The following is a 17212-nucleotide window of genomic DNA, read 5'->3' on the forward strand; positions in this document are numbered from 1 at the left end:
GTGGGCGCGTCCCCCCACCATCCTCTCTCGCACCCCGGGCCGTAACTCCCTCAGGGCGCGCGCACGGCCGCGACCCCCGCGGCCCCGCCATGTTGCCGCCGACAAGACCCTCAGGCCGCGGCCCGTCTCTCTCCGCCCTGCGCCCTTCCCCGCCGCTCCCCACCGCCCCGTTACCCGCCGTGCTGCTGTTGCTGCTCCTCCTGGATCTCCCGGAATTTGCTGACCACAAAGGAGCGAAGGATCTGCTCGATATTCGTCGCCATGACACCCCCCCTTCCTTCCTGCCCCGACGCGAGGCCTCCAGCATCCCACAGTGCACCGCGGCCCCGGGCGCGCGCTGACGTCCCCGCTGTAAGCCCCCTCCCGATTGGCTGCGTTCGCTGTAAGCCCTCTCGCCATTGGCCGAGGCGGCGTGTGGCTGCGAACGGCCGCTCTAGCGCGGCGCACGGGCCATAGAGCACCGGCGGGTTCCGACGGGGGGGGGAGGAAGGTCTCGTGTCCCCTCAGCCGCCGCCGCCATGTTGTGGCGCTTCCACCGCCCCCCCGCGATCCGCGCCTGCCGCCGCGGCCACCGGCAAAGCCGCCCCGAGCGTGTCCCCGTGCCCCTCTGAAAGCATTAAACGAGTCCCCGGCGCTCCGCGCCCACACCGCCGCCTCGCGCAGACCCCTTCCTCGCACAGACACACCGCCCCGCCGCCGCTCGCGGCCCCTCTCGCGCCCCGTACGCCGCGTCCGAGCCCCGCGGCCCCGCGGAGGGCAGGAAAAGGCACCGCGGCGGCCGTGACCGCCCGTCTGTCCACCCGCGCTCTCGCCCACCCTTCCCCGGCGCCGCTGGAGTCCCCGCGGCGGCCGCGACTTACCCGGCCGAGGCCATGGCGGGCTGAGGCGCGGCGCCGGCGGGTGCGATAGGGAGCGATGCCATCGGTGCCCATGGAGCGGGGCCGAGCCCCGCGTGTGCTCCGGGCGGGCGGCGGCTCTCAGGGGGCCCTGCCCGCACACGGGCGGTGCTGCTGCTGCTGCTGCTGCATCACCACGGGGCCCTCAGCCCCGGCTCCATGCGAGAGGCGCCCGCCCGCGCTCCCTCCCTCCCCCACGGCCCGGCGGTGACACGCACATGTGCTCCGGGGGCTGGCGGCGGGGCCGCGAAAATTAAAGGAACAAAGGGGGAAAACCAAAGGGAGGTGGATAAATAAAGTGCGCCTTTTGCCTGCCTGGAAAACCGGAGCTTTTCTGGCGGTGATGGAACGCACCGAAATGAGTTTGTCCGGAGTACAGTCAACTTGGGGACCCCGTCAGTGCTGCCCCGAAATCAAATTTTAATTATATGGGTGTTCAAACAGTCTGTAAAACCGAATAATCCTATGGCTGGGAGACTCTTGCCACACACAGTTTCTGTAGTAGTAACTTAGGGGAGTTAGTTGACCTGAAATAAATTTAAAATACCTCCAAACCTGATCTGGTGAGTGGCATCCCTGCTCATGGTAATCACTAAATGTTCTTTAAGGTCCCTTCCAACCCAAGCTATCCTGGGATTCTACGAAAACCCAAGTATAACTGTTTAATTACTGTTGGGGTCTAAAAACTTTCAACGTCAATATTGTTTAATAATCACTTGTATGACTCCTTAAAGGCAGCATCATTCTTCACTATGTCCTGCTGATTTGCCACAATATTGACTTTGGAGAAAAAAAATGGATCAGAGACTTGAATCAATTTCCTTACTTTTATATCACACTTGATTTATTACATTTAAAATGGAAAGTAGTTACAGTTAAAAAGTCCTTTTACCTATTCATGCCATGCTCACACTAATGTATGTTGAATTTACTGGCAGAACACTGTAATTTTTGGTATCAAAGTAAAGACTGAAAGTGTTTCACTTGAACAATTTCAGACATATTTAGATTTCACTGATGCAAATGGCCTTGTCTCAACCAGGCATGTCGGTCTCTACAAAGAAAAACATGAAGAAAGGTGCCCCCAAAAAGCCAGAGAAGGACTTTAGTGTATGCTGCATGTTTCCCTCTGACTCCTTATAAACAAACATAATGTGATAATTACAAAAAGTCCCTCCTCATACACATGAGGATCCACAGCCCCACAGGAAAATAACTGTTCTTGCTCTCTCCATCTCTGCTTGCTCAATAAACTCCCTTTATTTAAACTCTTTTATTCAGTTTCAGTGTCAGGTAGTTTTCAGATTAATTAAATATTTTACTTTCATCTTGTCAAGACCAGTGATTATTGCTGATAATGTTCAATTAGTAGCATGATGGGACTTTAGTAACAGTAGTTCTGCTACAATCATCAATACTACTTAGAGCATTTGTTCATGCGACTGTTCTCTTTCAAAGCAAGGGTGTGGGATGTGCTTCCATATGCAAAAAATATTAAACATTATTTTCTAAGGTATTTTACAAAGAACAGTGATGTTTTTGCATTATAGCTCTTGAAGGGAGGAAAACTGTGGATCAAATCTGGTTTTAATAACAGTATTGTAGCACAATCATAATGCTAAATTAGACTAAACATTGCCCAATACTCTGGCTTCATAAAGCAGAAAGTTCAAATGTGGGACAAACTAAGGAATTGCTCCTATGTGGTATTTCAAGGGATATAGAGACAAAATCCACCTTTGCACAGCCCTCACAGATGTCAGGAAAATTAATCCACAAGCACCAGAGGTTTATGTCCAAAAAGGAGACAGAGGAGTCCTGTTACTTTATTCGAATAAAGGGAAAGGCCATGGGTCATTCCCCTGGGGTCTCTCAGATTGTTTTGGAGGATGCAGCCTCTTTTTTATCCTCATTTCCCTCTCTCTCTCCCCACTAGCTGAGGTACTTGAGAGGTACAGACTCCCCGAATCACGAAATACAGACCCCCTTCTAATGTATACCCCTCCCCCCGTTCCTTTCCTATGGAATTCAGGGTTCCTCCCATCGCTTCTTTCATCCCTCAGTATCTGGCTTTACCTATCAGCAGACCCACAGTTTATAAAGACAAATCTCTCTCCCTCCTTTCACAGACCACCACCCTCAGCCCCTGAGGCAACTGTCTGATGGATAAAATAGAAACAACCTGGACATCCAGGAGGTCTTTCGGCCTCCTAGCCCCCTTTTCCCACCCGCCTCTTACTCCTGGACTTGAGGAATTTCTGCGCCAAAGGGAACTACGGCTCCCCCAGTCGCGACATCGCTCACACACTCCCGGTCCCTCCTCCCGCGCCGGTGCCGCGGTGCTCGCTGGGTGCTGTAGTTCCGGGCCTGGCGGAGGATCCTTCCCGCTCCCGCGTCCCCCCGGAGCACAGTAAGTGACCCAGCTGCGCTGGAACCGCGCAGGGGCCGCGGCTCGCTCGGGGTCTGCGGCTGCCGGTGCCCCCCGCGCTGCCCGAGCCGGGCTGGGGGCGCGGGGGGCGGCCCGGGCCATGCGCGCCCCAGCCCGCGCCGCAACATGGCGGGGCACCCCCTCACGGCAGCTCCGCTCTTCAGGGCGAGTTCCCTCATGGCTTGGCCCTCACGGCGTCCCTTTCATGGCAAACTCCCTCACGGCTCGACCCTCGCGGCACCCCCTCATGGTGTCCCTGTCATGGCTTGGCCCTCATGGCAGTGCCCTCGTGGCGTCCCGCTCATGGCAGTCCCCCTCATGGCTTGGCTCTCACAGCATAACCCCCACAGCGGTACCCGCAGGGCATGGCCCTCAAGGCGTCCCCTTCATGGCACATCCTCTCATGGCATGGCCCTCATGGCATCCCCGTCACGGCTTGGCCCTCACAGCATTGCCCTCATAGCAATTCCCTCACGGCTTGGCCCTCACGGCCAAACTGGTGAAATATTTGCTTGAAGTAAATATTAAACTTCGAACCTCTCTGGTTTCGGACTTTGACTCACTTGGGTTCTTTCCCTGCTGTTTGCAAAGTTGGGGGCTTACCAACTTTTTTTAGAATTTTTTAATCTATCCAGTAGATACTGGAATTAATGAGCAGAGTGAATAATTATTCCCCTATTTTGTGTATGTACCTGGAAGGGTAACACCGAAAGGGCGTTTCAAGGATATTTCTCCCCCTCATGGTGGTACAAAACACTGAGCGCTTCCAGCATCCTACATTGCTTGAAGTGTCAAATTTAGTACTTTGGGGGTGGTTGTAAAAGTTTATGATCCTATTTATTTTTAGCAGCAAAACTTGAGGGAATGTTTTGCCTTGAAAAATGCCAAATCCAGCTGTTTGGAGGATCACACATGGAAACAAGGGGCCTGTCTTGTGGAGCCTCAGCTTGGGTCATGAAGGACACATAAAATAAGGACTTTTCTTCTTTTATTTTGTTTTCTACACCACACTGAATGGCAGGAGGTGGAATGAGATGATTTTTAAGCTTCCTTCCAACCCAAACTGTCCATGATTCTTTACGGCCAGGTGACAGCCAGGAATTCATCCTAAATAAAACACGTGAGCAGAAAAAGCTTATTTAAACCAAAGATCTAACTAAAAATCATAATTGCCAGCAAATTCTGGAGGCCTCCGAGCTACTTCAGCAGGTCTTCATGTATTGAAGTCTGAGGAAATGAAAAGTTTTCTAAGGCTGTGTTTTTTTTCCTTCAGGAAGAGCCTAATCCTGTCCCAACCTAACCTTGCAGTTCTCTTGCGGGATTCTGGCCATTTTGCAGGTTTGGTTGCCATGGCTGTTTTTTGTTGTGCCTCAGAGCTGCCTGCACCCTTGACACCGTGAATTCCATCTGGAAACTGAGCCACACAGAAAAAAAAAATGCAGAGAGACATCCCCAGCCCCTGATTCCATGTCTCTTCCTGGGACCAGGAACAGGCTGGGGCAGGAGGTGGGAATGGGAGTGCAAACTTGCAGCCACCGAGTGTGTCCTGGTCACTCCATCAGTCGGGATGATCCGAGGGCACCGCTGGGTTTGCTCTCTTCACCGTCCCTGGCTGCCTTGTGCTGCTGCTTCCCTTGTGCTCCTGTCGTGATCCTTCATCCCTCAGGGACCTAGCTCAGCTCGCTAAGCTGGGAGTATTTCCTTTATATATGCATACAGATATAGATATATTTACTTTGCTGCATTGGTTACCATTGTGGTGTCAGCTTTCCAGCACTGTTTTCCTGATCCAAGTGACTGCACACCCTTGGCACACACGGGAGGGAGAGGGAAGGAGAGCCTGGAGGTGGAGAAGTTGGTGGGACCAATGGGGAGCAGCCCCAGGCAAGGGCAGCTCAGCCCCGTGTGCGCCCGCAGTCGCTGAACCTGCAGCTTGCGCATCCCGAGCCTGAACAGGGGCCAGCAGCTGGCAGAGATTCCCTGGGAAGGCCGGCCCGGAGCTCCCCTCCTGAGTGCCAAGCTCTGGGAGCACTCGGAATGTGCAGTGAGCTCCTAAGGAGAGACTCAACCCGTGGATTAATTCAGAGAGCAGAAGAGCTGGGTTCAGCCCATGGGGGTCTGGGACTGCATAGCCTGGCTGTGAGCGAGTTTGGGAGCTGAGTAGAGGATGGCAGGGTGGGTCCTCGGAGGGAATTGAAGTTGAGAGGAGAAAGTTTTAAGTTTGAAGTGGGAGGAGGAAGTTCCAAGTTTTGGCTTCTTCTCCAGTCCCTTCTTTTGATTATTTTATCCCATAACAGGTCTATGAAAAAACCCCTAAAACTCATAAACAGCTCAGACTGTTGGGGTCAGAAACACACAGCCCTCAGTGGGGTGGGAACTGCACAGCCTTCCCAATTTGGGGTTTTTCCTGACTCCTGTGAGAATTCTTTTTTTTCTTCTCCTGCCTGACTGCAAGAGGAAGAATGAACCTTGTCCTTTAGTCCAGAGCCAAGTGCTGAGAGCTCCCCTCCAGGGGCTGGGGGTTGTGGGGGTTGAACCTTTACAGTGACACTGGGTCTGCACTGTTCAGGAAAGTGCTGCCACTGCTGGGCCATTTTCCAGACTCAGCTCTAAGAAGGATAGGAGTTCATTGCATCCCAGGATAGTATGGGTTGGAGGAGCTTATCTAGTTCCACCCCTTGCTCTGTTGAGGGATACCCTCCACTAGACCAGGTTGCTCCAAGCTCTGTCCAACCTGGCCCTGAATTAAGAACACTCTGGGCAAGGACCATGTCTTTGATCTAAAGAAACTTGAATTCCTGCATCAGGTTTCCTGAATTCCAGTGTTGGGAAGCAAAGATATAGAGGAGCACAGAGGAAAGCAACAGCACTGGATCTTAATTTAAAAAAATACACAGTCTGAAGCAGCAAGCTTCAGTCAGAGCCTTTGCTGTTTGTGCTGGAGTGCAGAGATCTGATTTTAGTTGCACCTTTCCTGCTGTAGTTTGAGGTAAAGTGATAAGGCACTGCCTTATTGAAATACTCCACCCAGCTGAGATTAAATATTTAGGTGTCTTGCATCACACTTGAGAATAAATTGCTTAAGGAGTTTATGTTTTCTTACAGAGTTCTGTTCATAAATGCAGCCAAGGAGCTGAGTGTAACCCCCAGGTCTGTGCACAAGGTAAGTTTGGGAAGGTCAGTGGCTCCTGTCCCTGGCCTGTTCCCAGGGAAGGGACAGCACCTGAGTGCCTCATGTCACTGCTCCCTGTATTTGGAACCTCTCCGTGCCCTGTGCAGGAGTCGGGATGGGGAAGGCTCTCAGGACTGTGGGCTTTGCCTCCCTCACTTGATTTTCTGTGCTCCACAGGCCCTGGTCGAGAGGAGGAGTTCCCTGGTTTGTTGGTGAGCCCCAGCTCCTTCCTGCAGTGAGGATAAAGGTCTCTGGGCTGATGCTCATCCCTGCTGACTTTGTCCTGGCATCCTCGGGGATAAGCTCTGGGAATCTCCTTGTCTTCACTCTATCCTTGCCTCCTCTCCTCCTGGATACATGGAGTGATTAACTCGTTTCTTCTTTCCTGTTCTCACTTCTTATAAGGACCTAACAACAGACCCTCTCCTGAAATGTCACTTACCTTCATTTTAAAACATCTTTTAAACAAACATCTCCTTCTTTACCGAAGCAGACAATGGTTGCAGAAGGTAATGATATCCCGTGGTTTGGAATCTTTAAGGATTTCACATGTTGCTTCCAAAAATCTCAGGGGTTTGATAATCCTCACAGAGTAAATATCTACCTTGTGAATGACTTTAGGTCTTTTGAGAACAAAGTTTTGACTGCTGGATTAGTAACAAAAATAAGAAGGAATGTTGCCTCTTGGAATCTTCATTTTTAAAGTGAGGTCCTGCTGGGCAGCAGAGGGGCCTCCGTGCTATGTTTGAGTGTCAGTGCAAAACAGAAGCTGCCATGGCTACATCTGAGCCTCCTAAACTGGCATTGCCACCACAAATTCTTCTCAAGCCACATTCCTAAATAAAAGTTGCTAGGATACCATAGTGGGATGCACAAATAACACTGACCTTCCAAACAAATGTGTGAAACTTAATTTTCACTCACATTTTGATATAAAATGATTAAATATTATTTGAAAATATCAGACATGGCTTGTTCTCTTTACTGCTCCCATATAAAGCTTTGTCCTGTATGTGATGAATTCTTTCAGCTGAGAGTAGCACCAAAATATGTTACCTCAGGGAAGAAAAGGGGGTGATTCTTTGAGTGAGTTGCCATCGTGGTGAGTCACTTGAGGTGGCCACAGTGTCACTGGGTCTTCAGGCTGTGCTGATCAGCAGTGTGGGCTTAGTGGAGTGTGAATTTCTTAAGGGCCTTAAGCTGAAGGAGAGCAGGGCTGGATGGGAGATTGGGCAGGAATTGTTCCCTGGGAGGGTGGGCAGGCCCTGGCACAGGGTGCCCAGAGCAGCTGGGGCTGCCCCTGGATCCCTGGCAGTGCCCAAGGCCAGGCTGGACATTGGGGCTTGGAGCAGCCTGGCACAGTGGGAGGTGTCCCTGCCCATGGCAGGGGTGGCACTGGATGGACTTTAATGTCCTTTCCAACCCAAACCATTCCATGATAATTTGCATCATACCCCTTATTTTTCATACTGTTGATTACATAGACTAATTTTTATTTATTGCAAAACTGCAGATCCTGATTTTTAGATAAAAAGAGAATGTTCCCAAGCTGATTAATGAACATTTTTTAACTGGAAAAAAAAAACCTGGGATGGGACAGAATTTATTTTGCATGTTTAGAAACAATAGGATGAGCTGCTCCTGTTCTGCAAAGCTTTTGCCTCTCACTCCTAGAGCATTTGTAGGGAAGCTTCTGTTGCCTATTCCCAGCTGGAATGGCCAGAGTTCCCTGACCATTGGCTGCCTGCAGGGTCATCAGTGGGGCGGGAATGTTGGGGCAGGGACATTTTAACCAGGGGCTGCCAATCTCTGCTCTCTTTGTGCCTCTGAGCTCCTGAGTCCTGCTCTCCTCAGCCTGGTACACGTAGCACAGAGTGAGTATGGGCTCTCTTGGGTTTAAATCATTCTGGTTTAAAGATTTTAAATTATTAAATTAAAAAATTTTAACATCTTAGAAGTTAAAATTTTAAAATATTTTTTCAGAAAATTATGTTGTGTATAGTTCAACTTACTATTGATAAAACTTGCCTTAAAAATGCTGTTTAGTGGCCACTGGCTCTGGGCACCACTGACAATGCTCACTTAACTTCAAGGAGACAGCTGCCTGCTGTGTGATAAATGCTCTTCTATATTACTATTATAGTACTGTCTTTATCTAATTCATCCCTTTGTTCTATCCCTCATTCTTTTATCTTTTCTTCTTTCTTGAGTTGTAATATAAAAGAGTTGATTATAATGGGGTTTCCCAAATATCTGTACCAAAACTGATCATTTTTAGCCTGAGATTTTTTTATTGCAAGTAATTGTGGAGTTTTAAAATTAAAACATGTCTGCAACTTTGCAATATCTGTATTTGGCCCAACACTGGATTAGAAACCTGTTGGTGTTCCCCAGCATGAAACTACCATTAAATGTTAGCTCTGGTGTCTTGAGTTGATAGTGAACAACTCAGTGTTAATTTTCTATATTTAATCCTCCTATCCGTGTTTATTTTGACTTTATTCTACCTAGATATTTTGCCTAGTCCAGATGTTTTTCCTCATCAGGGCATCTTTGCTCAAGTCAAGCTGTAGCAGCTGATGTGAAGGAAAGGCACATCCCTGCCCTATCTAAAAATCTGCTTTGGATCATTTTTGCTTTTCCCTTAGAAATCTTTTAGGTTTTGTGGGTTTTTTTCCCCTTTTCTAAGATACATTTTGTGTTGTCATCCTCTCTTGTCCTCCTGCAAAGGAGAGATCTCTGAGCTCACCTTGGGGCACTGGACAAGTGCAGGTCAGTGACCAGCTGCATGAAGAGGGTGGCCCTGGTTGTGTGTTGTGTGTGCTGGGATTACATCAGGGACACTCGTGGTTCCTTTTGTCCTAAACTCTTATCTGGGCTCTGTTCCTCCTCCGGGCAATGGGAGAATGGGAGGGGATGCCTACAGCCTCTGCCCTGGAGCCAGGCTGGGAGAGCTGGGGGTGTTCACCTGGAGGAGAGAAGGATCAGGGAGAGCTCAAAGCCCCTTGCAGGGCCTAAAGGGGCTCCAGGAGAGCTGGAGAGGGACTGGGGACAAGGCCTGGAGGGCCAGGAGCCAGGGAATGGCTTCCCAGTGCCAGAGGGCAGGGCTGGATGGGAGATTGGGCAGGAATTGTTCCCTGGCAGGGTGGGCAGGCCCTGGCACAGGGTGCCCAGAGCAGCTGGGGCTGCCCCTGGATCCCTGGATTGGGGCTTGGAGCACGCTGGGACAGTGGAAGGTGGTTGGCAGGGGGTTGGAATGGGATGAGCTTTAAGATTCCTCCCAAACCAAACTGGCTATTATTCTAGGTCCAAATAAGGACATACATAATTAGTTTACAAACTATGTCCTTCCTTTTTTTCTTTACTATTTTCTGACTTCCAGTGGGTTTTGTCAGTGCAAGTGAGCTCTTCCATCAGGAAATGTGTGGAGAGTGCACACAGAAGTAAATCTCAGAAAGCAGAGGCTTCCAGAGCTGCTCAGAGAACACGTTGTACTTTTGCCGGGAGCCCCGTGTGCGTAAGCTGTGTGTGCACACCCGGCTGATGACGTGCTCACCCATGGACCCAATCCCACTGGCCAGCAGCATGTCCATGTGTTTTCTCAAACCTCACTGGAACAGGAGAGTGGAGTGGAAACCCCACACTACGTTGTCTGAGTGAGCTCCTTTATTAATGCCACCTGTTGCTGGCCTCGTGGTTGTTCTCTCCCAGGAAAGCCAGAGCTGGAAGTTATTTCCACGTCTCATTGCTGGAGCCTTTCATTTCCATGAGATGTTCAGAACTTTTCAGGCATTGCCTCTAAAAACTCTTGAGTGGCCCCATCCAGCTTCCAACACTGTTCCTGCAGTGGGTGCATCTCAGAAGGGCTTTGACCTTTGCAGACTTGGATTCTCCAAGGAATTGTTGCCCAGAGAGGCTGTGGACTCCCCATCCTGTGCAAGGCCGAATTGGATGGGGCTTGGAGCAACATGGGACAGTGGAAGGTGTCCCTGCCCATGGCAGGGATGGCAATGGATGGGCTTCAAGATCCCTTCCAACCCAAACCCCTCTGGGAATCTGTGATTCTCTAGGCTGCAAATCCCAGCCTGGTCACTCATCATGGTTTTTCTTCTATCCCAGACTCCTGTATGAGTAGGAGCAGTTTCCAATGTGGCAAAATCAACCCCAGGATGGTTTTCCTGACTGGTTCCTGGTATGCTCTGGGGCAGTTCAGCCTTGGAGGTTTAGTGTGTATCACATCTGATGAAGTTCTCCAGCACTTTGTGGTGCCTGCAGTTTGCTTTCCCCACCTCCCCCAGCTAATTCCAGCTGTTTTCCTTGTGTCCTGATTTTCCTGCAGACCCATGGCTGAGCGGGTGCTGGTGATCGGCAGCGGAGGCAGAGAACACGCCCTGGCCTGGAAGCTGGCCCAGTCCCCACACGTGAAACACGTGTTTGTGGCCCCGGGAAATGCAGGGACAGCTGACAATGGAAAAATCTCCAATTCAGGTAAAAACAAAAAAATACCATTTTTAAATTTGATAACTCAACCGGGAAAGTCTTGAGCTGAAATCACAGCTGGTAGTGTGAAAGGATGATGATTATAGTGACATGATGATGGTGAGATGATGATGATGGATTACCATTTTTTAAGGTTTTGGGCATGTAAAATATATTTTAGATGCAGTTAAGAAGAAAAAAAAAAAGTCTGAGCAAAGCCTTGTGTAAGTTGTGTCATTAGTTTTATAAGATCTCAGCTATGATATCTCATTCTTTATGCTTGGGTTTGGAGGATTAAGCCAGAGCTGTTCCTCTGGGAATTCAGCTCAGGATAGTTGCTGTGGTTCCCACCTCAGTTTCCTCCTTTGTTCTCAGAATGGTGTTGAAACCCCATGATCACCACAACCCGTGACAAGAGCACTCTGTCACTGTGAACATAAATTCATTCCTTTGTCTTAGTGACCTTAAGAAATCAAGGTTATTTTCCAGTATTTCTCTCTGTGTACTGGCTGCCTGGTTTGAGCTCTTAGTTTAACATATTAAGCTCTGACTGGCTGTAACTGAAGCTTTTCATCGTTTTTGGTTTTGAGAAATCAAGCTTCAGAGGTTGCAAATTGAGTATCCAAAATTTGGTCCTGCATTTCAACAAAATGGACCAGGGAATCGGTCCAAACCACAGAGATTCCTGTGTCCTTTCCATACTGGATCCTGAGTGAGGGGCTTTACCCCACCTAAGACTTCAGTTTTCCCTTTAGAACGTGTGCTAAGATACAGAATTCGAGTTAACACAGGATGCATGTGAGTGTGGATCATACCCATCCATTTTCTGCACTCGTGTTGGTGTGGGAGCAGCTCTGTGTGTTGCTGTCTCGTGTGGAAACCTGAGTCCTGTCAGGTTCTTGTACAGCAGGGAATTATTGTCTAGAATTCCATTGGAATGCTTCATTACAGGCTTTTTAAAGAACTTTGTCCTTAACTTCTCTGACCAGTCACAGCATCGTGAGTTGCTCTGTTGGGCCTCTGAGGAGAGGCCTGGAAGGAAGAGCTTGACAGGACCAGAAAGTGAAAAAACCCCCTTTACCTTTGTGCTAAATGGGGTCGGTGCCAGGCTGCAGGGCCTGTGGAATGGGAATTCCAGGGGTTTTTTTTCTTCAAGCTGTGCCTTTTTAAACCCCTGCTGGTTCTTTTTTCTCTCTCATTCCATAAAAAAACTTTGAACCACCAGTGGATGATGGTTGAGCTCGAGCCAGGTCCATGAAATCTCCCATGTGGAATAAATTGTTTTGCTCTGCACATGGGCTCACCTGTGCTGTGGGAGAGAAATCTTCACCAGCCCAGGAAGAATCCAGAATTTGTGAAGAGTTTGACTTATGTGGGTTTTTAAGGAAAGAATTTGGCTCACCTGTTCAGGAATTTCAGTGCTGTCACTGGGGCCTTGATTTAACTCAGGGTGGAAAATGGGAAACAGCTTTACAGAACCACATGAGCCCTGTTGTGTTGTGTGGGCAACAATACCTGGGAAATCTGGGAATGTCTGGGAAACTCCTTCCCTGCTTTCTGGGGATTTTTTGGTATAATCAAGATTTGGCTCTGAAAGTTTCTTCTGCCTTCGTGGGTCACAGAATTGCCTTTAATTAACATTGCAACTCCACTGGGTCTTGGGTGATTACTGAAACGTGAAAAAGTGAGCTGAAAATGATAAATAACCTTAAATCTTTCAAACTTTGCCTGCATTCAAGTAAGAAAAAAATTTTTGTGGTTGATCTAAGCTGGTAATTGTTTCCAGCAATAAAGAGGGATTTAGGCTGAGTGCCTAAATACAGGTTTATGTTCAATTTAGACTGGATTATCAGGGCAGTTTTGGTGCAGAAGCACAGACAATGGCTTGCTGAATGCAGACAGACATAGGTGTGTCTGTGAGTGGGCTTCACTATCCTGACACCTCCTTCTGTCACATTTTACTTCTCAGTGCAACTTGTGCTCTTGAATTTAAGCTCCACCTTTGAAAGCCTTGGTCCAAGGTCCTCCTGTCTGTTCCAAAGGAATGTTCAGCTGTTGTTTTAAGCAAACACAGTTACAGAAAGGTCCCCTTTCAGTCAACAAGCTGAGGAAAATGATGTTTGGGAGGGAAGTAAAATCATGGATAATCAACATGATTTATTCCTTCTTGTTTGTTGACAGGACATTTCCCCATCATGTAAATCTTGTGCCACACTCACTGTTCATATCATGAGTAGATCAGACCTGCAGCAAGAAATCTGGGGTGAATTCCAGGCTCTTTCTTTTCTCTGCTTGGAGAGGGACTGGGGACAAGGGCTGGGGGGACAGGACACAGGGAATGGCTTCCCAGTGCCAGAGGGCAGGGCTGGATGGGAGATTGGGCAGGAATTGTTCCCTGGGAGGGTGGGCAGGCCCTGGCACAGGGTGCCCAGAGCAGCTGGGGCTGCCCCTGGATCCCTGGAAGTGCCCAAGGCCAGGCTGGACATTGGGGCTTGGAGCAGCCTGGCACAGTGGGAGGTGTCCCTGCCATGGCAGGGGTGGCACTGGATGGGCTTTGAGGTCCCTCCCAACCCAAATCAGTCTGGGAATCTGTGATCCTATGAATTTATTCATCCAGGATGGGGAGCACACAATGGCACAGACACAAAATCCTGTTCTCTCCTTCCTCTCTCATCACTTCCCAGAAACTGATTGGAGAGACCATCAGCTCCCAGTGTATTGGCAGTCTTCTGCCATGTCCCAAGGGAAAGGATGAGAGAAAATGGCCCTAAGTTGTACCAGGGGAGGTTCAGATTGGAGATTGGAAACATTTTTTCCCTGCAGAGTGGTGAGGCTTTGGGATAAGCTGCCTGGAGTCACTGTCTCTGGGAGTGCTCAGGAGGAGTCTGGATGTGGCCCTTGGGGACAGGCTTTGGGGTGCTGCTGGTGCTGCTGGGGTGGCACTGGGTGATCCTGAAGGGCTCTGCCAGCCCTGATGATCCTGGGATTCTGTTCTCCCCTTGCCAGCCCTGTGCCCTGGTGTGCTCAGTCTCCTCCCTGCATAAGCAGCCAATCCACGCTGTGCTCATCTCTTTTTTGGCTCTCTGGATCCGTGTTCCCATCCTCTGCAGACCTTGGCTTTATTTATTCATGATAAAAGCAGTGGAATTGCAGAGCTTTGCGTAACTTTTGGATCATGAGATTGACATTATTGTCTTTGGTGCAGGACGTTTCTTTTGTTTGCTCAGTTTGGGGCATTCCAAGTGTCATCACACCGAATGTTTGTTTTTGGAAAGATCATGGTTGTAACAACTTGAGCCCACATATCCTCAGCCATAGTGACAGCACAGTGTCCTTCTTAATTAAGTTCACCATAATATTAAAAAAAGTTCTGATTCCCCTTGGTTTCAGAGGGCTCAGTTTGGTGCAATTTTAACTGGCACTAAAGAAAGAAAGAAAAAAAGAAAATAGATGAGTTGGAATTCTACCACCAACCGTTTGTTTCATCCCCAACACCCTCCTGGCACCAAAATCATAAAATCACAGAATTGTGGAATGGTGTGGGTTGGAAGGGACCTTAAAGCCCATACCATGAGCAGGGACACCTTCCACTGTCCCACGCTGCTCCAATCCCCAGTGTCCAACCTGGTCTTACATCTGTAAAGCTCCATGGTGACCATCCTCAGGGAGGAAACTTGCTGGAAAGAAATTTTTTTTTCCCTTTTGAGTTTTTTTTTCTTGGATTCTTTGCAATGTGGCTTGTGCTGGCAAACACAAGGGGGTCAGACCGGTTTGCTGGCTGGCAGCCCAGGGGATCCCAGAGCTTTTTATCTCACCTTCAAGAGCAAGGTGGGTTGACAGGGCTATGAAGGTGGGGAAGGGTCTGGAGGGGCCCCATGAGGAGCAGCTGAGGTCCCTTGGCTTGTCCAGCTGGAGCAGAGGAGCCTGAGGGCAGAGCTCCTCCCGAGGGGCAGCGCAGGGACAGCTCCGATCTCTGCTCCTGGGCCAGGGACAGCAGCCAGGGAGCGGCTGGAGCTGGGCCAGGGCAGGCTCAGGTTGGATTTTAGGGAAAGGTTCTTCCCCAGAGGCTGCTGGGCACTGCCCAGGCTCCCCAGGGAATGGGCATGGCCCCGAGGCTGCCAGAGCTCCAGGAGCGTTTGGACAGCGCTGCCAGGGATGCCCAGGCTGGGATTGCTGGGGGGTCTGGGCAGGGCCAGGGGTGGGACTGGGTGATCCCCGTGGGTCCCTTCCAGCTCTGGATATTCCAGGATTCCATGATTTATGACTCTCTGAAGGTGGATGTCCAACCAGAGCCTTTGCCTGGGGTTTGGGGGTCTGTTTTGGGTGAGTCTCTGCCAGTGTGGGCTTCACTCTTCTAGGTTCCCAGTGACCTGGCAGCCCAAAAGGTGAGGCTGGTGAGTGCTCTGTGACAACTCAGAGGAGCACCCATGGATGGGATCTTCCCCTGTTTTGTGTCTCCAACAGCTGTTCCAGTCAGTGACCATGCTGCCGTTGCCCAGTTCTGCAGAGATCAGGACATCAGGCTGGTGGTGGTTGGTCCCGAGGTTCCTCTTGCTGCTGGTAAGAGAAACAAGCTGGAAATCACAGCCTTGAGCATTTAGGAAGAAAAGTAAATTTTAATCCTCATCTGTGCATCACTCACCAGTGTCTCCAGTCTGAATGGAAACAGATCCTCTGGGGCAGTTTCCCTGAAATTCAGAGTCGTGCTGAGGTGAAAAGGAATTTCTGAAGGGTAGTGTGTGAGCAAGAAAGCCAGTTTTGGTTTTCCTATGGAGTTTTCATGTTTTGAAATAATTATAATTTGAGTCTTGGTAATAAAAACCCTAATTATAAACGTGCTGATAGTTTTTCTGCTTAAACCATTTGTCATCTTCACAGAAGACTCATGTTGACCTTTTAGCTCAAAGGTGTCTTAAACCAAGGGAGGATTGTCATCCTTTCCCAAACCCAGCACATCCTGGGGGCCTCCAGTGGTGCAGGGTTCCCTGCTCCTGGTTCCAGTGAGGAAAGCAGGCACTGCAGACACGCAGATCACTTCTTGTTCCTGGCATTCTTGCTCCAAGGAATCGTGCACCCCTGGACTTGGCTGGCCTGACTCCCATAAATCATCTGGAGATTTATAACATGTTTTGTGTTTAGGAATTGTGGATGACTTGACAGCAGCTGGGATCAGGTGTTTTGGCCCCACAGCAAAGGCAGCTCAGCTGGAGTCCAGCAAGAGCTTTACCAAAGCCTTTCTGGATCGTCATGAGATCCCCACTGCCAGATGGAAAGCCTTCACTGATCCCAAAGCAGCATGTGGCTTCATCAACAGGTACAATTCTTGTCATTTTAGACATATTCTTACTGACAGTGTGCTGGATATCCAAACCAATCAAACAATTGCTCATGTATCAACACTTTTGGGATAGAACATCTGCCAAGGTTTCACAGGGTCACCCACCACGACTCTCTCAAACTGCAGCAAGTCTGAGAAAAAAGGTTCCTCCTGCTTTGAAATGAAATGAAAGTTCAGTGTTCAGTTCACAGGAGAATGTAGGACAAGCTGTTATTCTTTTGCCAGTCTGCCTGCTGGGGAAAGGCAGGGAGCAGCCCAGAGCCATCTGTGCTGGCTTCTTGTCCCTCTTCTCCACCAAAAAAACCTGGAGAATTACTCAGCAACTGATGATCTGCTCATCACAGTACAACCCAGGTGACCCCAGATGATACAAGAGTAAATTCCCGAATGGAAAGCAGTAATGAACAGTCAGGAAATTCCCTGGTGGGGAAAGGAAGCAGAAACCCTTCTCAGGCAGAGCATAACGAGAGCAGCCTGGTGTGATTTGTGTGTTACTCAATAAGGTTGCTGTGAAAACTGAGAAGTACTTTGGTCTTTCGACTCTTGAAACGTTCAAAGTGTCTTTGCAAGGACTGTTCATGTGGAGTGTCTGTCCTGTGCCTTGGCAGTGCCAACTTCCCTGCTTTGGTTGTCAAAGCCAGTGGCCTGGCAGCTGGCAAAGGAGTCATCGTGGCTTCGACCAAGGAGGAGGCCTGCAGAGCTGTCACTGAAATCATGCAGGTGAGCAGGAATGTCAGCACCAAATCAGCTGTTCAGCACCTCAGAGCATCACAGATACTCCTCCTTTCATGTAACAGGAACTTGGCTGTCAGACATCAAATCTTTTACCCTTTTATTTGGCCAGCCATGAAACTCGGTTTTATTTATTGCTTGAGGCAGTTCCTTTAGGCTAAAATAAA

At 49.4% G+C, this 17212-nt stretch overlaps 2 protein-coding genes across 5 annotated transcripts in view; one reads left to right on the forward strand and one right to left on the reverse strand.

The window, feature by feature from the left end:
• SON (SON DNA and RNA binding protein) overlaps positions 1-291 on the reverse strand; it is a 36947-nt gene extending 36656 nt beyond the window's left edge. Inside the window, exon 1 of one of the 2 annotated variants that reach the window (XR_005602174.1) lies at positions 175-291. Coding sequence is in view for 1 of the 2 variants with exons in the window: in XM_039553820.1 (XP_039409754.1) it covers positions 175-263 (89 nt within the window). In the remaining variant the exon portion in view is untranslated. The remainder of the gene's footprint in view (positions 1-174) is intronic. The other variant, XM_039553820.1, reaches the window with a different exon arrangement.
• Positions 292-3232: 2941 nt separating this feature from the next.
• GART (phosphoribosylglycinamide formyltransferase, phosphoribosylglycinamide synthetase, phosphoribosylaminoimidazole synthetase) overlaps positions 3233-17212 on the forward strand; it is a 35471-nt gene continuing 21491 nt past the window's right edge. The window contains exons 1-7 of one of the 3 annotated variants that reach the window (XM_039553855.1): positions 3233-3306; positions 6430-6487; positions 6674-6743; positions 10836-10984; positions 15440-15535; positions 16115-16289; positions 16922-17033. In XM_039553855.1, coding sequence (XP_039409789.1) covers positions 10840-10984; positions 15440-15535; positions 16115-16289; positions 16922-17033 — 528 coding nt within the window. In that variant the 5' untranslated portion in view covers positions 3233-3306; positions 6430-6487; positions 6674-6743; positions 10836-10839. Of the gene's footprint in view, positions 3307-6429; positions 6488-6673; positions 6744-8263; positions 8371-10835; positions 10985-15439; positions 15536-16114; positions 16290-16921; positions 17034-17212 lie in introns of those variants that run through there. The other 2 variants (XM_039553858.1, XM_039553853.1) reach the window with 2 other exon arrangements.

Source organism: Corvus cornix, chromosome 1 (genome assembly GCF_000738735.6).
Source record: "Corvus cornix cornix isolate S_Up_H32 chromosome 1, ASM73873v5, whole genome shotgun sequence".
NCBI lineage: Eukaryota > Metazoa > Chordata > Aves > Passeriformes > Corvidae > Corvus > Corvus cornix.